Source organism: Vipera berus (genome assembly GCF_964194415.1).
Source record: "Vipera berus genome assembly, chromosome: Z".
NCBI lineage: Eukaryota > Metazoa > Chordata > Lepidosauria > Squamata > Viperidae > Vipera > Vipera berus.
In genome coordinates, this window is record NC_138205.1 from 91,898,705 (window position 1) to 91,924,649 (window position 25,945).

The 25,945-nt window shown below is 41.1% G+C and overlaps 1 protein-coding gene across 1 annotated transcript in view; it reads left to right on the forward strand.

Moving 5' to 3' along the window:
• Window positions 1-20,324, forward strand: part of HOXA3 (homeobox A3) — a 48,712-nt gene extending 28,388 nt beyond the window's left edge. Inside the window, exons 2-3 of the mRNA XM_081345715.1 lie at window positions 16,347-16,989; window positions 19,353-20,324. Coding sequence (XP_081201841.1) covers window positions 16,464-16,989; window positions 19,353-20,119 — 1,293 coding nt within the window. The 5' untranslated portion in view covers window positions 16,347-16,463 and the 3' untranslated portion in view covers window positions 20,120-20,324. The remainder of the gene's footprint in view (window positions 1-16,346; window positions 16,990-19,352) is intronic.
• The last annotated feature ends 5,621 nt before the right edge of the window (window positions 20,325-25,945 follow it).

Here is a 25,945-nt window from a genome sequence, read left to right on the forward strand (position 1 = left end):
GACTATCCTTAAAATGATGAATGAGATAACCAGGGATGGACATTGAGAGGATAACACTGTTTTTGAGCACTCTGGAATATTGCAGATTTGCTTGAAGCTGCTATCTAATGCTCTCCTTCTTCCATAAGAGATCTTCAACAATGCATGTGAGGCCTCTTCTTTAAGATCATGTGTGCTTGGATCACAGCTGAACCTGCTGGCCTCCAACAGGCTAAAATGGTTTTGGCACAAATATAAGCTAGATCATGCTGAAATCCAACTGAATTCAGTGGGATGGATTTTCACTAAATTAGTTATATTTAGTTTCAAATTACATGAGGAGACATTGATTGACTTGTCACATTAACTTCAATCAGACCTAAGAGCAGTTAAAGCCATTTTCACTCTACTGATTCTAGCATCTTCTAGAATCACCCACCTATGCTTTAAGGCTAGAAAGCCTATTCTCATTAATGATACTACCCTAGTGATGACTTGAAATAGTTTCTGTGACTATAATGCTATATACATTTCTTGCAGAATAGACCTGAAGTTAGAGGAGCTTGACTTGACTTGACTTGACTCCTAGGCAAGTCATTCTCTGTATCCCAACTTATCTCATAGGGTTGTTGTGGGGGAAATACAGTAGGAAGAGGAGGTTGTGCTGAATATGTTCACTGCCTTTAGTTATTTCTAAAAATAATAAAGGTTGGATACAAATAAATTAAAATAAAATAAATATCTCTGCTGAAACTTAGTCCAGCTCCAGCCCAATGAAGCTTAATTGCAATTTGGGTTGTTGTTACCTGCTGGTAAAAGTTTTTCATACCTTCCACAACACATTTCAGTAGGATGTTGGCCTTCCCAATGTTCTCTCTGGATTTGACCAAAGGCCACGGCATTTCCCTTCTTAGAAGAGTGCTAATATTCCTGCAAATCAATCCAGATTTCATCGCCTTCCATATCATTCAAGGAAATGCCATGAACAGAGAATTATGAAGCATTTGATAGCCTTTCTTTGAAGAGCCTGCCTATCTGGCACTCTCATCATAAGCACTCCTGCCAGTGTCTTGGCTGGAACAAAAACCCAGTTATACCCCTACCTGCAGCTGACAATACAAATTTGAATCCCAATGACTGATGGGGGATGGGGTGGGGGGGTGGAAAGCATGTTTGCCTGTTTCATTCTCCCCTAGTTTGACAATCCCCCCTCCACCCCGCACATTGATGTCCAAAGGACCTCTTCGAAAACTGGAAAACTGTCAGAAAGCGGAGAAATTATAAGGGTTCAATAAGTGCCTGAAAAGCTTCTGCTAGGATAGATTAAAGGTGTTGCCTCTGTTCTCGGAGTATTGAAATTTTAATCTGGGAAGGAAGACTGGGGGGGGGGAGGCCCGAGGGAAAGGAACATCACGTGACAGGTTAAATAATTAATTTCAGTCTCCAGCAATGAATCGGGGGTCGTCAGTTGCTCACTCGTCGAACTGATTCTTTCCGAAGTGAAGAGAAACTTTCTCTTTCTTACCCCGAACTCTTCCACCCCAAATCTTTTCCTTAAAAAAAAAACCCCAAACAAAACCCACCCGCCAGCCTTACTGATGTATCTTTGCAAGAGTCTTTAAGCCTCTTAAGCAAGCAATAAGGGGGAATGAGGAGGTTTGGTAAGTACGTAGGGACCAGCCTTGCTGCTTCTTGATCGCGGTTCATTGTTTGAGCTGACTGGTTTCGGGAGGTAGTTTTTACCAAAGGTTGAAATCTGCTGACGAATGGCCTGGCGGTCAGTTCTGCTATCCGGACGATTCATCCTTCTCCGAGGCGAAATCGACTTGATAACTCACTTCTGGTCCTCATTCTCCCTGAGGAAGGTTGCCGGTCCCCGCGGGGGAGGGCGGGATTTGGTGGCTGGGTCTAAGTTTTTTCAGGGCTTCATAAATTATCGGCTCCTCCATCAGGGCCAAACAAGAAACGGGAGAGAAGCAAGCATCGTGAGAAAGGGGAAGGGAGACGCGGGTGGGTAATAGTCCACACTGAAGTCCGGGAGGGAGGCATTCTTTAACTCTTAGTTAAGCCGAGCGATTTAGTCCGGAATGAAAATATCGCTATTAAGGTTAGATTTGGGGGCAACAAGGTAAGACCTCCGGGGCTACCTCGCAACTTTTTAAAAGGAAAGACTGCTCCCCATTGCTTTGGCAATCTAAAATCCCACGATATGCTATTTAATCGGTCTTCAATGCACCCTACGTTTCTGAAGGCAGGAATGCATATTTAATAATAAATGTACAAAGGGAAAGACGGTTCAACCAAACAAGGCAATTAATGTGATGGTTTTACAAAGCGGATGCTTGCCTTTTTTAAAAAAAATTTTTTAAAGGAGATAATGGGAAATAGCAGAAATGTGGGGAGAGAGGACAATATTGTAATAGCGCAAATCCGAACCTGGGTGAGGACTCTCAGTTTAGCAGTAAATATTTGATGCAATCCACGGGCAATTCTAAAAAGCAAGGCTCTTGTTCAAGGTAAACAAAAAATACCCCTCCCCAAATAAATGATTATGTCTGATTTTCTCTTTCTCAATGCCTGTTTAGTGGCAAAGCTAAAATTTTGCTACTTCCTACCAAACCTACCTCTACCAAAGGAACGAATTACCAAAATTCAAATTCTATAGAGCAACCTTTTCCCCAAAGGGAATAGGGCCTTTAAAAAAACATTTGGGGCAAGAGAAAAATGGATCAATACTGGACACTCACTTTTCCTAGCCATGTGAAGGAGAATCCTGTTGTTGTTGTTGTTTTTTAAAAAAATATGGTGCTGATAAAACCAGAGGAGGAAAGAAAGTCAAGACACTCATTATTAAAAATGGTTGAAGAAAACTTACTATTGAGGTCAACAAGATTATCCCGATGCACTTTTACTAAGGGACCAATAGAAGACAGACACACAATTTTTTAATTCTCCTGCTTCCAACTTCAATTATTGTTCTTGATTTTGAATTGAGAACAATATAGCAGTGTTCAGTGTTGGTAGCATCTCAAGGCTTTATTTGATTAAATGATGCAAAACAATGATTTCCTAGATACATAAAAATGCATGTTTCTGATAAGAATTATATTCACAGAAAACAGTCACCAACTGCAAAACTATCTTTCAGTTTCATCCATCCTGTTGCAAACCTCATCATGATTAGTATTAGTATTATCCATTTACTTTTATTAATGCTTTTGCCATTCTATAACCAAAACAGAAAATTGATTGTACTAATATTGTACTTTTTAAAGTTGCTAAACAGTCCTGTTCCTTCCCTTCACTTGAAATTGATATCTGTAACGTCAATACTGTTTAATTTTTAGTTTATATGTTGCTGTTCTTTGTTTACAGCACTCCAGGTCATTGGAAAATATGATTTAAAGCAGAATACAGTCTGGAAACAATTCTGTTCTGTGGCTGGAAGAAGGAAGAGGTAAGCAAGAACCTTGTCGGAGGCAGAGGGAGGAAATTAAATCTCTTGTACAACAGTTTAAAATAGTTTCATGTTGCAGGAAAAAGGACTTGGTTTGCCAATACTTGTTAGAGAGGTTACTGCAGAGTTGGGGTTTGATAAATAGCTAAATCGGTTGGAATTTTCTTCACTTTGGTCTATTCATCTTTCTTGGTCAGTGAATGCCCTTCTTGTTAAACAAAGAAATACACAGAGCCCTAGTAAGAGCAGTTCTCTAAGCTCCATTCAAATCAGGCAGCCTTGCACACCGTCTGGAAAAAGCCAAAGAAAGTAAGGGTGTTACTGAATATGCACTGGGGGTGGGTGTCAAGATATAAGACCAAGTTGATCATTAAAAGGTTTACACTGATGGACCTTTAATAGTGTTTCTCTTTTGTGACTCCCAAAGCGTCTCCTAATTTTAGAAAGTTTTGTATTTATACAGGAGAGAGTAAACAGAGTTTTAGATATATTTTTTTAAAAAAATGTGGGAATATTATCAATGAGTGTTGACAATACTTCTTAGTAATGTGGAGGATCACTTTTACTTTTTAAAATTTCTTGGAAAAGCCTCTGAAGGCAATGAAAATGGATTAATTGAAAACTTTGTTGTTGTCTACTTTTGATGTTAAAGTTTTGAGTTCTCATTTCATTCAAATTTCTATCATTGTTAAAAAGATTGTTCTACCAGGATTTCAGACTAATGTATATGGGTGGTTATTTGAATTGTCTGCTAAAATTACTCAGAATTAGGTTAGTATCTGTTTAAAGATTGCCATAAATTATAATGTTATTTTGTTATAAATTTTATAACAAATGTTATAATGTTATAAATTTTGTTATAAATTATAAATTTGTTATAGCTTGTTCAGGTTCTTCCTTTTAAAGAAGCCCTAGAAGCCTGGGTCTTGTCTGTTTCAGAATAAACTACTGTATTTCAATATAAAAATATTTAGAAAGGGAGAAAATTAAAGATCTTTATTACTTAACTGCTTGAGATTCAATACACCATCATTCCAGATCCAACTTTCTATGTTCTAACTTAACCTTAGAAAAGATCTTATTTATTTATTTATGCAAAATTTATTCATCCTTCCCCATATTTGTCCAATAAGAAAATACTCTATTTGAATGAGTACAGTTAGCTAATAAGAGTCAAGGTAGATGTCTTCCAGGGCTGGAACAGATTCAGTAAATGGAACTATAAAAAATAAGCCACACACACACACACACACACACACGCACACACACACACACACACACACACACACACACACACAACTCAACCAGAAACTCTAATATAGAATCTTGTTTCTTTTTAGGTATAATTGTTAATGTAAAAGGTAAAGGTAAAAAAACCAAAGACAAAAACCAGCCTCATACACAACACACACACACACACACACACACACACACACACACACACACATTGAATATTGTGGATATTTATTTGACCGAAAGTTCCACTGAAATCAGTAGGACTTATCTTGTAACAGATATGGATATGATCATTCTTGGAGGATTTAGTTCAGGTAGAGGTTAGGAATTGATTATGCTTGGATCCAAAAAATTTAGCCATTTATTTGGAAAGCAGTGACCAAGGATGTCAGTGATCACCTTTTTCTTCCAGAAAAGTTTGTTTGACATCCCAGCTCAGATCTGTTTCATGCTTCTCCAGCTTGGATGTGTGGCTTGCATGAACAAGCTTATCTTCACTCCATCTAAATCCCCAAATAAATGTAACTTTTTTAGGTCTCCCAAAGTGTTCAAATTTCTATCTCCTTCAGATGATAGAAAAACATCACAGTGATTTTCTATCAGCAAGACAAAAACTAGGTGCCTAGAAAGTTTATTTAAAATAGTCACATACATACATACATCAGTAGTGGAGTTAACAGTTCAACAGCAATTGCCACATTAACACAGCACCAAGAAACAACTTCAGAGAAAATAGATCTTTGAAAAGCAAAGTAAGATTTTCTAGGTAGGCCTGTAAATTGAAGTTGCACCCTAAATTTTGGATAATCACGATTGCTTTGGTGATTTCTTTTCACTTTTAACTCCATGCAAAACTTTTTGCTTGTAACTTAAGGATTTTCTACTTTTATGCACCTCTTCTCATTAACCATTAATTACAGCTTCATGTTGTACAAAAGGTTCTGAGGGTCTCTTGACTGAGTTGAAACATTGCCTGAAATAACCTGTGAAACTCTTCTGAGCAGAAAGTTGCTCTTGGTTTCAGATTAACTTTTGCCAGCAGAACGCTGAACAATAGTTGTGCTGTAGAAAAGCATATGCTAGTTTGTAAGGTTGTACAGCTGTACTGTAATTTATGACAATCTTCTTAGGCAATAGTCATAAAGGGTTGAATTCCACTTTTTGGAGGCTTTAATTCTGGGCACACTTATCTGAAAACAAAGTCATGAAAATTGCCTCCAAGGAAAATGTGTTTTAGGAGCATTCTTTTATTGACTTCAGTCAACTTGATTTTGCAGTTTGCTGAGGTCTGATTTCACAACAGTAGATGCAACTTGTTCCCAAGCAAATATGCCCAGAATTACAGTAGCAAGACTTTTGCTCTCCTTTTAAGATAGTCTATGTTATTAAAGTGCTTATTGCTGGTTTGAAAATATTTTCCCTAAGAGTCAGAGAAGCTGACTATCCAGTCTTAGACTGGGGGATTTTCTGACAAACTGAAAAAAATATTGAATCCATGTGTTTTCCTATTGTTGCTGAACATGTTTTTTTCTGGTGTAACCATAATCCAGTAATCTCTTAGTCAAGCACTCTTAAAGTTAATTTAAGTTAAAGAAAATTGTGGGACTACTCACAATTGAACCATAAGCTGGTGGAGACTGTAAATTTTATTTTCTCACATTTTAAATTCATAACAAAGGGAGGGAATGGAAAGAGGGAGAAGCAGCTTGACAGAGTGTTGAAAGAAGCAGAATGCAAAGAGCCCTTCTCATGGTCCAATTGAGAGGAAATGTCTTGGTAAGTAGAAATTCTCCATTAGAACTACCAAAGTTGGCCTGATAGAAGAACTAGCTTGTTTCTTCGTTATTAAAAGTGTTCAACATCTCCTAGGCTAGAAGTTGTTATGAAAATAAACTGTCCAGAAGCAAAAAAAAGAGGAAAAAAAATCATTTCTTAAGTTCATTTAAAAGTCTTGTGCCAGCTTTTTTTATTTCCCTTCCTTGGTTTTCAAAGTTCTCTGTTCCTAGACAGATATATTATTATTTTCTCTTAAATTTTTCATCTCTCTATAACCCTGTAATTTTGCACATTACTCAAGTACTTGCATAGGAAATGTGCAAGTGTGAATTGAATGAGAAGGTCCCAAAGTTTTGGTAAAATTTAAATCTACAGGCAGATGGTGTCCTCCTCCTCCTCCTCCTCCTCCTCCTCCTCCTCCTCCTCGGCCATTAGCAGGACAAGGGCAGCTACCCAGTAGTTTCTAGCAGAAGGTCCTTTGTCAGGTAATTCAAAGTCTCTGGAGTCTCCACAACAACTCTGGTGTTCCATGTGGGTGTTGAGCAAGCCTCCACTCAATAGACTTACAGAAGAGGCTGCGGGATGGCTGATGGTCTGAAGGGTTTCCATGTAGAAATCAGAATGAAGTTCATCTGCTTTGTGCCCAGTGTCTTCCCCTCCCCCCGCCCCCCCCCCCTCACACCACCTCTGAAGGGTCACCAGAGAGGTTTCATTCTACAGGGCATCTTGTTAATCTTTGATAAAAATAATTCTTCTTACCTTCCCTCTAAAACTTACATGGGGAAAAAATAATATGTGGGTTGGGAGGATAATAATAAACGTCTCCAGCTCATGGTTTTCTCCTCACTCTTCTGAAATGCTCTTGCTTAAAGCTTAAGAGGAAAGAAGGGAAAGCAATCTCTCTCTCTCTCTCTCTCTCTCTCTCTCTCTCTCTCTCTCTCTCTCTCTCTCTCTCTCTCTCTCTCTCTCTCTCTCTCTCTCTCTCTCTCTCTCTCTCTCTCTCGCACACACACACACACACACACACACACATGCGCGCGCGTACACACATACACCAGAGGCTCGAGCTTCCAACCTGATTCCTTCAGCGATTCCCGATTTCAAATAAAAGGATTTAAGTTGACGTATGACCACGTGAGCACATAATACAGCGCATTATTGTGCTATTTGGAGTGGAGACCCGGGCTGGCTTCGTCTGTGATTACGCTTCCCCAGTTTCTGTTCAGAGCAAGGACTGCTTTCTGTTATCCATCGCCGATCCCCCCCACACACACACACTCCCGCCCCTCAACGCTACGCTCACCCTCGGGAAGTCTCCGTTTGGGCTACCGCACTTGATCCTGATGGAAAGGTTATTATTGCCCGGCTATTAGGGCGAAATGCTTCGTTAAAAAGAGAGAGAGAGAGAGAGAGAGAGAGGGAGACAGAGAGGATGGATTTTATTTTAAGGTATTTCCGTTGATTGTTCCTGGAGCGCGCGACTTCTAGCGGGGCTACGCAAAAGTCCGGGGGGGAAAGGCTTAAGAGGGGCTACTATGCACTTCGCCTTCCTCTTTGTTTCGCTGGGCTTGTGAGGCTGGGAGCTTTGCAACGAGCTTTGCAACGGAGAACTATCCCCACCCCGCCTCCGGTCCCTACTCAAAAGGTTAAAAATTCCTGTGGATCGTTCCAGACTGGGGTTTTGTGGGGTTTCTGGGTTTTGTTTGTTTGTTTGTTTGTTTGTTTGTTTTGCTAAAAGATATAGCGATTCCTTTTAAAAATCAAAATATGGAGAAAGAAGAAAGGCTTGTTTTGATGCTGCTTGTTGTTGTTGTTGTTGTTATTATTTGTTTCATGAGCATTTTGAGTAATATTAGGACATTGTGATCACAGCCAAAAACTAAATGCCTCTCTCTCTCTCTCTCTCTCCTCTCTCTCTCTCTCTCTCTCTCTCTCTCTCTCTCTCTCTCTCTCTCTCTCTCTCTCTCTCTCTCTCTCTCTCTCTCTCTCTCTCTCTCTCTCTTTTGTATTTGGGGAGAGGGGTGCTCCAATAGAATGTATATGCAATTCAGCTGCCATTTTATTTGTGATGTATGGCGATATTATTTTTACCAGTATCCCATGGAGCCTGTGTGAGGAAAACCTTTATCAATTCAGTATGGAAGCAAGGTGTGCCTCCCTCCCCCATTCCACTTGCACCTCCACTCTCTTCTCTCTGAGAATGGAAGAAAACCATCCATCCATCTATGCGCCATAATGATCAATGAGATTCTTTACAGGGCCATATTTGCTTGAGCAGGACTCTGGAAAGAAGCAAAAGCAGACACTTGCCTTCTTGTGTTTCCTAAAGGATTATATTAGTGATCACCAAATCCTAACCACTTATTCATTCCATATTATGGAAGGAACTGCCTCCTAAAGGGAACAGGGAGAGGGCATGAATGCCCTCCTTGCTTTATACAAGGGGACAAATGTTATATAAAATTGCATCCACCACTGAATCCCAGCATTGCTAAAGGTCAGAGTGTTGACTGTTGATTTATGTTGCCAGTGGGCTGGGGGCAGCCTTCACCCTGCTATGCTTTCCTAGTCCTTTTATTGGCAGTTGCAATTATTCAACTAAGGGTTCAATTTTAGATGTACAAAGATTTGAAGTATCAAGAATAAAAAAAATTTTGGTATGGATATTTAATAGCAGAATATTTAATATATATATATATATGACTGCTATATATATGACTGCTATATTCTGCTATATATATATATATATATAGCAGAATATTTAATATATATATATATATGACTGCATCTCTTTCTGTATATGCACGTATATGGGAGAAACATACATGCATTCATATATGTATGTTAGTATAAATTAACTCTCCTTTTCTGATCTGCCAAACAAGCAAGTCTCTAGTATATCTGCAAAATTAACCACCTATAAGTCTTTAGTATGTATCTCTGTGTATTTGTCTTTTAGTGTGTAATTAAATAGAATTGCCTGGCAATTTATAGTATTTAAAAGTAGCTTTTCAGATGAGAAAAAGAAAATTAGATTTCACCTGGGCTAGACCCAGCTGGGAAAAAAGTGGGGAACATTAATTTTGGCTCAATTATTTTGTCATCATTTTGTATGATTTATGGCCCAGTTCCGGAGGATTTTTGACCCAGTTAAAACAGTCATAAATAATGAATCCCAATCCTGAGGCTGTGTTTGTGTGCAGAAGTTAAAAAGTGAACAGTTGACTAGATAGAGATCCAAGTATCAATGATGCTGATATGATAAAGTCTACTTTCTAGGTAGAGAAAGATTTTAAATGCTGTCCATATCAGGAAACAAGTCCCATAAAATTAATGATAATACCTTCCAGGGAAAGATTTCATGGATTTGGAATGTTAATTGACCTGAAGTTTAAAAATCTGGAATAATATTTCTCTTTAAACAATCTTTCCAGTATTTTCTTGTTCCATTTACAGAGTTTTGATTTATTTTATCTTTTACACACACCCACGTGTGCTTTTTAATAAGGTGTGCTGAGATCTTTCCTATTTGCTGAGCTGATAAGAAAACTTGTCAATATTTTTTTTTCCCTTGGAGAGAAAACATTCATTTGCAAACTTTGCTTTGCAAATGCAAAGTAGCTTTTGTTTTTGAGAAATAACCCTCAATCCAACCTTGCTTCAGAATGAGGGGTTCTTGAACCATTTGGATTTATATTGCTTTAGGTCCAGTTGGTCCAGCATGAATCTAAACAGAATCTGACTCTTTAGATGGCAACAAGAGAGGGGAGATTGCAAAGATACCTGTACAATGTAGTGGTAAAGAAGGAGAAACTCAATAACCAGAACCAAAACAAAATAACCAGAAGAAGAACCAAAATTCTGAAAATCCAGTAGAGCTAAAGAAAGAGACAAAGAGGACAGGATAGGTTTTAGCAACCATAAAGCTAATAAATGGGAGCAGAAAGAAACAGTGCCGCCTATTAATTGGATACTTTTATTGGAATATTGGAAAATTCTCCTTTCTATTTGGACCTTTGTTTGCCTTCAGTTTTAGTATTTACTGTTTTAGGCACCTTCCTAATGAAATATACTCAGAAACGGGCAAGGTGAACAAAACGCCCAGCTGACTGTTGCCTGCTTAATTTTTTTTTATTATTTTTATTTTTACTTCAGGGGAAGAAGCTGGTGGGTTGAACATCGAGTTTTCTTCTCAAATTCTCTCCGGAAAGAACTTTCTTTGCCAGCTCCACCAAAAGAATTGGATTTCTTTTCTTTTTGTGGAGGGAGGGATGGCAAAAGGTGGCTGGGGGTGGGGGGTGGGGGGGGGTGGGAGGGGGAAGGACAGAAAAATGTCCTATCAGCATTTTTCCAGAAGAAAAGTAATAGGGCTGATTATTGACAAAAGCGGCGTTTTCTTGCATCGCCACTGCCAAGCGGGAGGATATAGCAAAACGGCTGACCGGTGAATTTTGGTCCCCGCTGTCCTCCCCACCGCCTACGCAGCAGCGGCTCAGCTTTCCGCCTTTCATGTGGAGCCCTGGCAATATGCTCTGAGAAGCAAGTGTTTTCTGTTGGGTACTTCTGTTTACAGCTCGGCCGCAAGAAGTCATAAATCTTGCCTCGCCATAAATGACAAAAACCATTGGTATGCATAGGAGGCCACCCTGAACTGAAAGTACGTGTGTATGTTTGTGAGTGCGTGTATAAATCTCTTCTTTCCCCTGTTCTGCTTTGTTTGGGGTTTAAGATGACAGTGCAATTTAAAGAAACTCCTTTGTATTTTCTACACCTTTGGTAACGAAGGCCTGTCAAAATCGCACTTAGCTCTTATTGCAGCGCCAACTGGCTGATTTTTCTGGGGCGCTTTAAAACCTCGCCCTCCGGGTCTAAAGCGATGTGGGTTTTTTTTGTTTTGTTTTGTTTCGTCCTGTTTTGGTCTCTTTATACCCCACCCCACCTCTCCGTGCGAATGGTGGTGGTGGGGAATAGAGTTATTAGAAACTATTCTACTTATTGATGTTATTTTAAACGTCAGACTACAGACTACTTGAGCAAGAGAATGGCAGGAAAATCAGAAAGGGAAAAAGGAGGAGAGGAGAAGTGGAAAAAAGAAAGGTGAAAAGAGAGAGAGAGAGAGAAGGGAGGAGAAAGAGAAAGAAGAATAAGGAAAATCCAAAGTTACCAAAACAGCAGCGCGCTTGATCGTCATGGCCGTGAGTATTTGTTAAATAATGTGAATTGAGATACGGGAGAGGTAGGCAATAAGCGACAGATAGAAATCCTCAACCCGACTGCGCTTTAGAAAGTCTTGATACCTACCTTTCAGCAGACTGAGAAATTATTCCTCCCTATTTCAAATGAATATTCGCCTCTCCAAAATATTCCTGAGGGTATAACCTCACAATTGCTAAGCACATGGTGCTTTAGATTGTAAGCCGCCCTGAGTCTTCGGAGAAGGGCGGGATATAAATGGGATTTTAAAAAAAATACATCCTAGCCTTTATTAGTCCTTGCTTTAGTTACCTAGTGTTTAGTTACATTTACTTTGAATTAGAACCTTGATAATTATTTCGTCCCACTGACATGGAAGGAGCCGGGCAAGTTTATTACACTGGTTATCCAGCCAGGCATTATTGTTGATTTCCGCTGAACTCTCAGGCAGATTCTCCTTGTATCCTAAATATGAAGCTCATTTTGTAAATGGAATGTTGTGCCTCCATGATGCATATGAGAAGAGGGGAAGTGGGCATCTAATGATGGTCACCTACAATGCCCTGGATTGTGGGACAGACCAGAAGTATACTTTCTATTGTGTGTGGTGGAGGTGGGGTAGTGTTTATCCATATATGGCATAACTTTAAATTTTAAACTATGCCATCCTTCTCCCGCACCCCGCCCAGAATTCTCTATATTATTTATCAAGCTGTTGCCATACTGGAGTGTGAAATTTATGTTTGTGTGTATTTTACACACATACACACACAGGCACACACGCGTGCACACACACACGCATGCACACACATGTACCATCAAAGGTCTGGGGAGGGTGATAACCTTTTTGTGAACATCCTTTGTCTTGATTAGCATAATTTTCCTGGCCTCTAATGCCTCTCTGGCCCTGCACTCTTTCACTGCCTCTTTCTTCTCACTCACTCCATTCCATCTCTCTCTATCTCTCCCCCCCCCCCCCGCCCATCTCTCCTGCCTGCCCCGGACTTCCCTGAGGCAGCTGCCTGCTTTCTCCCAACAAACGCCCCCTTGGGTGTACAAGGTTGCATACGCAGCCCTCTGCCTTTTCCCAGCGATCTGGTCCAGGAGAGAGCTTGTCCAGGGGTAGCGAGGCGAGGGCGAGGTGGGGGGGGCGTGGAGGTTGGGGCCGGGATGAGGTAAGGGACAGGGCAAGGGAGGACACTTCATCGGAGGCAAGCTGAAGAAAGACCTTCTTGGGTGTCCCCTTCCTGGTGGAGGCAGGGCGCCTCCGGTTCTGGCTCTTGGGCTCGTCCTGGCAGAAATGACTTAAACTGGTCCCCATCCCGGAGGAGCAGAAGGCATTTAGTGGTCAGGGCGGAGGGGTTAAAGTGAAATGGTGAGAGCCTGATCGCTGGACTGGCAGGGAACGACTGTCGTCTAGCCTCCAAAGACCAATACTGGCTTCCGCCTCTGTCGTCAGAATTAAGGTAAGCAAGCCCCAAATATGCGGCTATCAGTGGTGAATGCTGGAGTTTATGTCCTGGTTGATTTATGACCAGAGACTTAAATCTCGGTTCAAGAAGAGTTCACAGGCTGGAGCTTCCTTCCAGGCAGTGACGGATAGACCATTTCACATCGAGAGTTCAGGCCGGGTGCCCCTCTCCCCTCAACTTTTCTTTATCTGGCAGGAAATCTCCGGCCCGCCAAGAGGAGGCCAACAGTGGGGAAGTGGGTGGGGAATGTAAATGGAGGTTCCCCCCCCCACCCGCGTGGACGATTTACAGGAGGGGTGGGTAGAAGGGTAATCCAGACAAACCCAGAGAAAAAGATTCCAAACCTGTAGCCTGGTCTGCCAGCTAGTTTAAGAGGACATTGATAATTTTTGGATTCAACCCAGTAGTTTCTGCAAAAACTCCAGAAACTGTGCACCACTGTTACTTTTCTTGCATTATGTGTGGATCGGGCTAATAGAGTCGTGATTGGAAGACTGGATTCTTTGTGTGGGTGTTGTTGGTGGTGGAGGGTGGGGAATAAGTCTTTCCAAGAAAACTTTGCATTGCTTCCGAGATTTTAGGAGAAGATCTCTCCATCAAGTGCGGATCTCACTTTTTTCTTATCCCCACAGTATTCCTGAATCAAAGTTGCCATCCTATGCAGGGTTTCCAGAGAGCCAGTCTCAATTGCTATAATGGGACTTCCTTCTGAGCTGAACAGGAATAGGATTGGGCTGTAAGGTTGCAATCCTGGCAATGGGTGCAAGAAGTATGTTCATTTTAATCAAGTGGGAGCAGTTTTTGGAATAAACCTGTGTCAAACAGATGCTTAAAAAAAAACAGACATCAGCCTGCAGGTTGGCAAGATAATCTACTGTTACTAGAAAGGCGAGTTTAAAGTCATATTTTGAAGACATTGGGTTTTCAGACAGACGTTTTGATGTTGGAGTACTAGCGCTTCTCCATCACTGGCTGTTTTTTTTGTGTGTGTGTGTTTTCCTACATTTGCATTCTCTTGAAATAAGCATTTACCTTTAGAAAAACAACTCAGTGTAAAGTGTGATATTGTGTATTATTTTTTCTAACTTTAAACAGGAGCTATTTCCTCTGTTGCAGGCATTGTCAACTGCTTTTTGTTTGCACTGACTGTCCACAAACAGGAAAGGGGCTGTCTCACCACCCCAAAGTCTCTTTTGCTCATTGTTTTCCCTACTTACAAGCAAAAGAGACTTTGGGGAACTCTTATAAGAGTCCTTTCTGCAAATGGCACCCAGCATCTTACCATTTCACATTTCTTAATTCAAAAAGTGAACTAACATTTCCAACCCCACCCCCCAACAAAAAGGGAAAAAAGTATTAAAAGTTTGAAATTAAGAAGAGACATTAGGAAACAGATAGCAACATTCAGGCTCCCCAGTCAAATTCAAAGTAAAGTTCTGGAGTTTAAAGTAAATTTGCTCCCAAATCAGATAAAGTCAGTTCCTACCGAGCTAAACTGCAGCTGAAATTCAGCTCCTACATTTTTCCAATACAGGTTGTTTATTATAACTTTTGAAAGACTTGACTGTTGTTTTTAAAACCAAGCAAAGGATAAAAGGAGATAGCTTCGCCCTCTCTATGGAAGGAAGCTGCCATCTGCAAGAGGTTTATTAAATCCATCGTTGTTCTATCATGTGTGCCTTGTTCTGAAAGAAACTTGAGTGAACTGAAATGCAAACTCCTGCAACTAATCTGAGTATACTTGTGAAGTGATAGTGTGAAATGTTTCCCTCCGGCAAGATACCCTGGCAGCCCACTGTTTTGACTGGAACTTGAGTTGGGAATGTTTGTGTGAATACGAGGACTTTGGAGAGAAGGTGTGGAAGTGATAGATTTTTAACTGGTGGTCTATAAAAAGTTCGTTCAATTGCAGATAAGGAGTCCTCCGAAATCCCATCCAACCCATTCTCTAGCTGATTCTGCTCAAACAGGTAAACATTGTTGAGTGAACAAAAAATATTTGGCTGGTTTGTAAGAGTGTTTGTGGTTTTGTGCACCGATTCCTCTGTCTGCATCCAAATGACCTCCATACATCAAATGACACTGCAGTCTCAGCGACAGAACCTATTATGGTTGAGTTAGGAGGAAGGTTCAAGCTGTGGTCATGGAGATGGACACTGGTGGCTATGCCTTTTTCCAGATATTTGTGAATATATTCATGAAAGAGGGAAAGGGGAAAATAATAATTCAAAACATCTGACTGACTGCGCAACCAACCATAATAGTAATAATGTCAATAATGTTTGATACACCCTCAAACAATTGAGACGAGATACTGCAAGGACAGAAGCAACCAAAGGGACAGGCCTGAAACGTCCCACAAAGGAGCGCTAACTGGAAGATAATTTGTGACTGTTACCCGTTTGCTACATGTGGAGACTATTGGATGAGAGAGGCCAGATTTGTGTCCCTGTCTAAACTGGCAGCAGTTAAAGCTAATTTATGCGCAGGAAGTTGGCTGATTATTAAACAGAGAAAGCTCAGGATATCCCCAGCCACTGTGCAGTTTCAACACACGAGGGTCATTATGGGTTCCATTTATCAAATCTTTTGGTTTCCTAGCCAACATTTTGTGAGTTCGAACTCCTCCAGCGTTGGACTGTTGAGTCACTCTTCGTGGTGAGCCTGGAAGATGCATGTATTGATTTTTCTTTAAAAGGCATTGTATACAACCCTTTAAGTAAAGTACAGCAAGATTTTCTTTTTTCTTTCGATAAATAAGGGAAACGATGTGATATTTCTCAGAAGGAAAGCAAAAGGAAAGCATAAGTGGTGCTTTGAAATCCTTCATAGTCTTAAATCAGTTATGGAAAACAATCTGCTCCAACCTCTTTCTTATCTGGAGGCCATTTATTGCAGTGATCGATCAGAGAGCCCTTTTTATGGGAGAAAAGATAAAACAATTCTTAGCCTGCATGTGGATGTGAGTGTGTGCGTGATTAGATATCACCCAAATCTACTTTCTCTTGGATCTGTAAACCACACAATCTGGGCTGCCAGTAAATCTCTGCATATCTCTTTCTATTTCTCCCCCCTCCCTCCTCTTACCGAAATTCTCTTCGCCTTCAGGCCAAGTCATGCTGCTAAATATTGCTGACCACTTTTTCTGTTATGGCTTTCATGTCACTTAGCTATTGAAAGTAAGATGGATTTGTACTATTTCTCCACTCTCCTGTGCTTTCCCTACACCCTAGGTCTACCAGGAGAGGCCATTGGAGGAGAAACGTCATGTGACAGAGTGGTGCCAATGTTATTCTTTAAGGGTGTCAAGACCCTGTCAGTTTATGAAATAAATATTGGGAAACAACGAAATGCAAAAAGCGACCTACTACGACAGCTCTGCGATCTATGGAGGCTATTCCTACCAAGGAGCAAATGGTTTCGCTTACAATGCTAGTCAGCAGCAATATCCTCTGCCTTCTGCTTCAGCGCTGGTGGAAACAGAGTACCATCGACCCGCATGTTCTTTGCAGTCCCCCGCTGCTGCTGCTGCCGGCACCAACAGTACTGTGTCCCATCACAAGGCCAATGAGATCAACGAGAGTTGTATGAGGACCATCCCCAGCCAATCTCTCCAACCCCCAGTCCTACCAGAACAGCCCCAGCAACAGCCTCCGACCCAGCAGGCACCACCACTGCCCCCTCCTCCTCCTCCTCCTCCTCCTCCTCCTCCCTCCTCTGTGTCGCCACCTCAAAATGCCACTGCCAACAACGCCACCCCTGCCAATGCCACAAAGAGCTCCATCCTGAACTCACCTACCATGTCCAAACAAATATTTCCCTGGATGAAAGAATCTCGGCAAAACACCAAGCAGAAAAACAGCAGCTCCAGTTCAGGTAATGGAATAGGGGAGGGTTAACTGGAGAAAAACAGGAGGGTTCAGTCCTTGCTAGCACAAGCAGCTGATCCACCACCCGTCAAAGTTCTGCTAAACTTCTTGGGAGCCCTGCCTGCCAAGTATTTCGTGGTTTCAGGAAAGACATGAAACTTCCCCACTATTTTTACTGGGAAATTGAACCTGTACAATCTCTTGAGATCACAAGCATTATTTTATTTCATTTGTGCATACACACACAAGCCCATCTCCAGAGAGTCGGGTGATGAGAGAGGCTTCAGTTTGCCTGATGGTGACCTCTGTTCAACTCTGAAAAAAGAATGTGAAGTTCCTTGGCTTCTCTCTTTTCAAGCTTGGATGTCTGTTAGAATCTTCAACATTCCATACTGCAGCCTCTCCCTCCCCCTTTGGCAGCGATTAAACCAGAGCCAGATATGTACAAGCCCCTGGCCTGTCTTCCACCAGTGTTAGCACTTTTTTTTTGGCTTGATTCTATTCCAGCAATAAGCCAGCGACCTATATTCCTGCTGAAGCGTAATGAGAATAAAATAGCTCATCATGATCTTCAGTCAAGATCAATGCTTTGTTTGATATTCATAACCTCCTTTGATTTTAGCTCACAGACTGGCAGCCTTATAGGAGTGGGAACAAAGCTTAGGTTTCTTTAGCGCTCTGCAGGCAGGTCCATAAATACATTATGGGTGGATTACAGTGTTTATCTACAGTGTTATTACATAAGTAAACCCAAATCGATGAGAAAAGTATTAGCGTCCTTTCCCCCAGGCATTTGGCTTCTACTTATCATTTACTTCCGCAATTTATCTTGGATGGGGAAAGTAGATTCTAAACATTTTTGCAAATGTTTTCCTCAATGCATTTCTAATGCTATCATAGAGTGTGTGTATGTATGTGTGTGTATATATACACACACACACACACACACACACACACACACATATATATATATATATATTAGTTTACAAAACCAGAACCCGTATATCTAGTCATTCAGAATACTAAGAGCAGATGCCAAATGCTTATATTTGGAAATAAAGCTAGAAAGCCTTTAAGGTAGATATGCTTTAAGCTGCAGCCTTATCTCATCATTGTTCAGTAGCCAGAAGCTTAGATACATAAATTAAGCTTAAGCATATAAATCTTGTAAGAACAACTTATATACTTCCAAAATTCCCCTCTGAGAATCAGAATTGAAAGTACCAGGTAGCTTAAGCAGTGGTTTCTTCCATAAGGTGAAGAAAAATGCAGGACATTTTTGAAAACATCTCAGTATTCTCCCTCCCTGTAGACACAGGACAATTAAGTAAATAAATGATAAACAGTTTACCTTTACATGTATTTCAAAATGGTTATAAAGGCTACTTTTACACTTTAAGAGTAGGGAAGGAAGTGTCCTCCATTTGGTTTGGGCTACATCTCCCATAATATCACTGAATTATTTAGGTGAATTGAGCCTGATGAATTTTGTAGTACAAAGCCTCTTCTGGGCATTCCCTTTAAACTCAGTCACAGATTTGGCCTTGTATGGCCTTATTCCATTCTATTCTTTTCAATGGGCTCAAACTGGCTTTAAGCCAAGTAATATTTTATTGCAGGTGAGTGTCCGAGGTTACCCTGAGAAGGAAGTGGAGGGAGAATGGATGTTTGCTATCAGGATTATATTTTTATTCTACTGATATAAGGTGTCCATATTATTGAGACTAATCCAACACAATTAACAAGGAATTTCTGTGAAGAATAACCTGACCATCTATGTCATCAGTTCCCTTGTTTATCTTTCTTTTAAAAATTACATTTCTGAGGAGCTGTTATTTCTAGTAGTTTTTGAAGGCTGCATGGCTCTTTTTCTAGAAATGGTTACCTCAGGCGATTGTTACCAGATCAGAGAATTAAAATCGGATGGAAAAGACCAGATTATTATTTAGCCTGATGGGTTTCAATTCTTATAATCCTCACTCTACATAGCTATTCTGGGGGAAAGGAGTTAGAAGTCAAATATACTTGGAGGGTCCTAGAGGTTTGGAGGGATCTGTAATGTTGCCTCAGTGCTCTTCTTAGGATAGCCTGCTAGCCTCAGTGTGAGGGAGACACAGACCATTCATCACCATTGATTTCAGGCAGGATGGTTGAATGGAAGAACACCATTTGCACTTTGCCTCAGGCAGCAAATGGCCTTTGATCAGTCTTCCTTCCATTTATATACACATTTACTATTAGAGTAAGCCATTCTAACATTAGATCTCTGAGTGTACTTGCAAATTTAGCAAGTAAGTAGTTATTATTATTTCTGGTCATAGTATGCTAGGTATCATCCTACTTATCTTGTTCTTTGTATGATTTGTATAGGTGAGAGTTGTGCTGGTGATAAAAGCCCCCCAGGGCAAGCTTCTTCTAAAAGAGCCCGCACAGCTTACACCAGTGCCCAGCTGGTAGAACTGGAAAAGGAGTTCCACTTCAATAGATACCTTTGCAGGCCACGAAGGGTAGAGATGGCTAACCTTCTAAATCTCACTGAAAGACAGATCAAAATATGGTTTCAGAATCGCAGGATGAAATACAAAAAGGATCAGAAAGGCAAAGGCATGATGACCTCTTCTGGAGGACAGTCCCCCAGCAGAAGTCCTGCCCCTTCAACTGCTGGAGGTTACCTGAGCTCTATGCATTCCCTCGTCAACAGTGTTCCATATGAGCCTCAGTCGCCATCCTCTTTCAACAAGACTCATCCGAATACTTACAGCATCCCTACATCATATCCAGCTCCTATCAATAGCTGCCCACCTCCTCAAAAGAGATACACCGGAACAACTGCAGCAGTGACGCCTGAATATGACCCTCACCATCTTCAAGGCAATGGTTACGGCAATCCGCATATACAGGGAAGTCCTGTCTATGTTGGGGGAAACTACGTGGATACCATGGGAAATTCGGGACCATCTATCTTTGGTCTAACTCATCTCCCTCACCCATCCTCTGCTAATATGGACTATAGTGGGGCAATGGGCAACAGTCATCATCATGGACCTTGTGATCCCCACCCAACATACACAGATCTTGCTTCTCACCATCCTTCTCAGGGAAGAATTCAGGAAGCACCCAAACTGACCCATCTGTAATATATACCATTGGTTATATAGTGAATCTTAAAAGCTTCCCAAGTTTTATTTTTAAGAAGGGGGGGTGGTGGTGTAAAAACCCCAAGTTTTAAAATTTCTTTCCCCCTTCCCTGTGCTACCCAATACAAAGTTTTATTTGCTTATGGGTTTTGTTCCGATGTGTTTTCCTTTTTAGTAAAATGCGATTTCCAGTTTATGTGACGTAGCAATATTTGTTGCTTGAATTTCTCTCTAGTTTCAATAGTGGATATTTATCTTCTTGAACTCTTGCCTTGATCTCACTTTGAGAGTATACATAGGCTTTATACTCTTAACTTTGACTCTTTTATCAAAACAGGGTATTATGAACAAATTTTCTATATAGTTCTTAAATGTGAATTTGTTCGTACAGAATCAGTCCCATCTGGGAAACATTTTTTTTATTTTAATTGCACTTCTTTTGGATAAGGAAAAAAGGCGCTTGAACAGGGACTCCTGAGCAAAATGATTATTAATACGTGTACGTCTTTCAACGTGTGTATGCTGGTGAACTTTCAGATTTATTTATATTTTTTGAATAATCTAAGTGTTTAAATTTTTTATTTATCCCCATCTGTTCATATTTATATATATGAAGATATTAAAAAAAATAAACTTCTTTACCCTGAGTATTCAGGAAATATTGACTGGCTTTATCAATGGCACATAAGGAGAATATCATTTGAAAAAGCAAGCAGAATTCTTTTATTTGTTTGTTTATTTTTAAAAAGAAATAATGCAATAAAATCTGGAAAACAACACATCAAAGTAGGAAAGTAATGAATGTCTATAGGTAATCTAGGTAGAAAACGGGATAAACCGGGATTTGACAACAACAAAGGATCATTGATTTGTTTTCAAAAGGATACACTCACCTTCTTAAAACTAACTTACTATAAATAAAAGCTTTTATTCTGAATAATAGAAATTTATGATAGAATATTTGATTGCCATCCCCTATTCCGAAGCCAAAGACAAAGGGAACGAGGGAGCCCCCCCCCCTGAATTTTAAATGCACAGCTAACCTTTTAAATTTCCCTCCCTCTTTCTTCTGACTGGACTTTTAAAGCTGCCAAAATTTAAGTCTTTCCAGAAGGTACGCGCGCCAGTCTGTTGCCTTAAAACCGAACAAAGCCTCTTCCAGCATCTTCAAGGCTGGTCGGTCGGTCGGACATGCGTTCCTGTCGTTCGCGTTTGACTCCCGACGCAGAGGCAGATTCAGCGAGTAATTTTCCTGAGTCGGCGCTCGCCTAGCGACCTCCCCAACGAAAAGCAGCACACTCAAGAGGGCTAACTTGCTCCAAGCTGGAAAAGATCCCTGTCTGTGGCTGATTGTCAGCATCTCTCTTTGCAGATTTTATTATTATTTTTTTTTTTTTGCCCTACGTGGCCTCCTCAGTCTGTCGTCTCGTCCACGGCTTACCCCTCTTCAGAGTGGTGGACTCAGGTCGGAGACCAGGCGAGCTGGAGGAAGAAACAAAGACTGCTTCCGGAGGAGCCTCTTCCTCGAACGAAGAAGCTCAGGTGCTGTAATTTTTTCTCTGGAGGCCGCAGGCGGCCTGGCTGCAGGCTGTTCTCTCTCCCGTTAGCTCTTCTTGCTCTCAGATCCTTCTCGCCTCCGCGCGAGGGGGGCCCTCTGAAGCGGTCGGAGTTTTTTAACCCCCACACTTTGCCCCACGGGACAAAATGGACAATCGAGAAACAGTGATCGGCAAGTCTTGCTGTTTTCCTAAAGAGAACGAAATTGAATAAGAGTCCGTGGTCTTAAAACGAGCGAGCGCGTGGGCTCATATTTGCTATGGCAGGGATTCAAAGCACATTTGTTTACAGGCAGATATACAATTTATCATCCCCAGTCATGAAGAAACGGATTCCAAAACAATAAATCTGTTCCCGAGGCGACGTGGGCAGCTTTGAAAGAACTATTCCTTACAGTTTCCCCCCCCCCCCCCCACTAAATAGGCTGCTTCTCCTCTCTGGCTACAGGAATTGTGGAATTATTACCATTCCGTACATCTTATTAATCTAATTTCCTTCCTTTCACATCCCAATCTTTCTCATTCTTTCTAGAACGGGGGAGGGGGGGCGAGTGTAGAAAAAAAAATAATTTATATAATATAGGTGCATGTATAGAACCCCTCCCACTCATAAATGCACGCAATTTCTAAACAAGCGTTTGATGCAGCCTAGAAGACTCACTCTGTCCCTCAAATATATCTGTGCTAAGAAACTTGGAGAATCCATAGACGGAACCCCTCCTCCTTTATTACTAAACAGAGAATTTTGAAGACATGAGGTTTATCTGCTGTCCTGAATTTGTTTAGGAAGACTCAGTATGTATTATATGCAGGCTTGTCTTATTATGAATAAAAAGGTAGGAGAACATGCCACTGTATGATCTGGCTATTTTGTTTAATCTCAATAAATTTACCGTCATATGGTTTTTCCCTTTCTAAAATGTTATCAGTCTTCATATTTTCATTAAAAAAAATATCTCTCTGGTATTTTTCTTCTTTCCTCCCCTCCATATCTGAAAACCTCCCAGTGGCCAGTGATTGTGCAATATACTAAATTCCACATTCTAATTTTGCATTTCATACTTACAGCGTTTTATCTTGACTTAACCATTTTCCTCTATACTGAATAATAAAAACACCAAAAAAAGCAAAACTATTTAAAAAGAGAATTAGGGATTGGAGGAATGCTTTGAAACTTCCATCTTTTGCAAAAAAAAAAGATGAAGTAGAAGGGGATTGTGGATGTTATTCTCCCCCCCCCCTCTTCAAAATTAATTGAATAAAATGCATTACATAATTTTATGGCATTGAAGGGGTGGAAGCAAGAGAAAAAGAGGGAGAAAACTTAAAAGATACATAACACAAAGGAAATGGGTTCCCCCCCCACCCCCGTGTTCCAATCTGATTTCAAAGACATTTATTTATCCCTTCCCTTCATCCTGCATATATTTTATCTGGTTCACGTTCTTACAGAAAATACAGAAATAAGAAAATAAAAAGGCTACTTTTTAAAAGCCAACTAAGAAGAAAAGCTTTGTCCCAGGTGGTTTTTCTATTAGATTGCCCACTCAAAGAAAAAGAACCCCACAATCCAGCCTACATAAAAAAAACAAAACAAAAACAAAATCTTCCAAATATTCTTCCCACACCAATTTAACTCACAAAGCCTCAGTGAACCGAATTGCCCCAGCCGCCTCCCTTGCTCGGCTTACCTCCTTGTGGGGTTCTTTTAGGTAGGTATAACATACAGAAGCTGGGGCGCACACAAGCGCGCACATGCACACACACACACACACACACTCACACCAGCAACGCCTTGCTGTTATCATCAATATTCCATAAATAAATAATGCAATAAAATCCTTAGGCCTGTGGCTGTCTTCCAGACAAGTTAAAAAGCTGAAGTTTCTATCCTTCCCTGAGAGGAGAGTGAATAAGCATCATCATCATCATCATCATCATCATCCCTTTTGCTTATTGACTAGAGTTTCTTCCTCCCTCCCCCAAACAACCTTTCTTCTTTTTTGCTCAGCTACATTTCACCTAGGAAAGAGCATGAAGCTCGAAATGTGTTCTTAAGGGCCAGAAGCTGTCAAGGCATTTTAGCTGAGAAGATTGATCACGCCTAGATTTCAGCAGAGCTTTGTTTGAAGTTAAAGCAAGGATTTTTTTTAAAAAAAACACCTCCAACAATATATATATATATATTTGTAAGGCACCCTCTTTCCTCCCTTTCTCTTCTTAAATAACAATTTCCATTTGAATTTTATGTTAGGATTATTACAATATTTCACCCCTCCCCCTCCCCAGCTTTCCTTCTATATTGTGAGCAGTGAGTCACTCAAAAAAACGAAAGAGGCCCGCTGTTCCTTTTTTGCTCAGATATGCTTGTGCTTCATCAGAAATGGAGCAACCAGTTTATTATTTAGACCCTTGTGAACAATTTCCAGGACTAATGCAGAATCTCGAAGTGGGGGGACATATGGAGTGTCCTTGAAATATATAGGAATGCCACACAACGTTCTTCTCTTCTCTTCTCTTCTCTTCTCTTCTCTTCTCTTCTCTTCTCTTCTCCTCTCCTCTCCTCTCCTCTCCTCTCCTCTCCTCTCCTCTCCTCTCCTCTCCTCTCCTCTCCTCTCTTCACAGCACTGGCATATTTTGCTTTGGAGGAGAGGAAATACCCTTTTCTGTTCCTTGTTACTGAATCCCCCCTGTCCTTCCATTGTTTCCTCCCGCCTTCCTTTCATTTCCCGTTTTATTTGAAGCGATTGAAGAACTGTTCTGCCCAAGCCTTTAGCGTTGTTGAATGAGCAAATCGAAAAGAAAAGCAAACCAAAAAAAATGGTGTGGGTCAAACAATTTTATTTGGAAAGGGAATCCACTTTATAGTTCTTTCCTCCATGATTGACAATAATTTTTCAAACCGATATTGAATTTTGACGTATTTCTTCACCATCAAGACTGCTTACTTCCCTGATCCATTTTTATTGCGGTTAAGGGGAAACGGTGGGCCACAGAGCCAGCTGATTCCAATGTCGTTTGTGACTCTGATTTGTTCTTGTAATCGACAGCATTTTTGTGAGACCTATTTCTATGATTTGGGTGTCTGATGGAAATGCATCTGGTTGTACCATCCATTTCTGTTCAGCCAACTCAAATATATGTGACACCCTGGACTGGCTTCTGCCTATGGAAGCGAAGTTCCTGTAGAAAATTCTTTCTACACAATGGATACATGCCAAAGATCGGCCGCCAATTGTTCTCTGTACTGTAACTGTTCAGAAAAGTGGAGCACCCCCCCCCCGCCCCCGCCCTCGGAGAAATGCAGAAAGATGCCAAGTCTTGGGGAGGGGTGGGAAAGCCCAACTTGTTCTGGTGCTTGTTTTAATTTTAGGAAGTAATTATTTCTTTCTTTTAAGACTGGTGGTGAAGGGAAGAAATACAAATAAAATGCAAATCTAAAGCAGGGCACAACGCTTGGCAACGCAGGCCGGGTGCAACTTTCTGATGCGGTTGAGATGCGGAGCCGGCAATGTCAAAACTTTGAAGATTAATGGATTACTTTGTTAATGACTCAAGGCGTCAGATTGGAGGTGCTTAAATGATTTGTGAGGTGCGAAGCGCTTGCCTGACAGTTCCAAACAATGAGAGGGGAGGGCGCAGGACGGGAACAAGCGGGGCAGAAGCCCTACAGGGTGAACAGAGCCGCGGTGGCTGCAGGAGCCGCGGCGCGGTAGGAACGAACGGCCAAGCGGCGACCGCAAGAGACGCAGCCACACAAACACTCTCTCACACACAAGCACAGTCACTCACCCCAGATATCATTTCAGATTAGGAGGCAAAAGGGGAGCGAGCGAGTAGCGGAGATAAGCCTCCTCCTAAAAAAAAAAAAGTGTAAATAATGCCTCTCCGGCCCCAATGAGGCGTTCCTTCTCGACTTTTTTGGATCAATCAAACAGACAGTGGCTTCTTTTGATTAAAGCCCAAATTGTCATTGGGCAGAGGCAATCATGTGACAGCCAATTCGGTCCAATTTCAACCTTGTCTCCATGAATTCAATAGTTTAATAGTAGCACGGTCCCCATACGGCTGTAATCAGTGAATTAGAAAAAAAACACCCCACGAGCGATCTTCTATGATTTTTTTTCTCCCTTCTTTCTGTCTCCCCCTTTTTTCTTTCTTTCTCTCTCTCTCTTTCTCTCTCGGTCCCCCCCTTCCCCTTCCTGGGCCTTGCTCCCCCCTCCCCCTCCCAGAAGCGCTAAATAAGAGGGAACTTTTTCTCCAAGGGGGC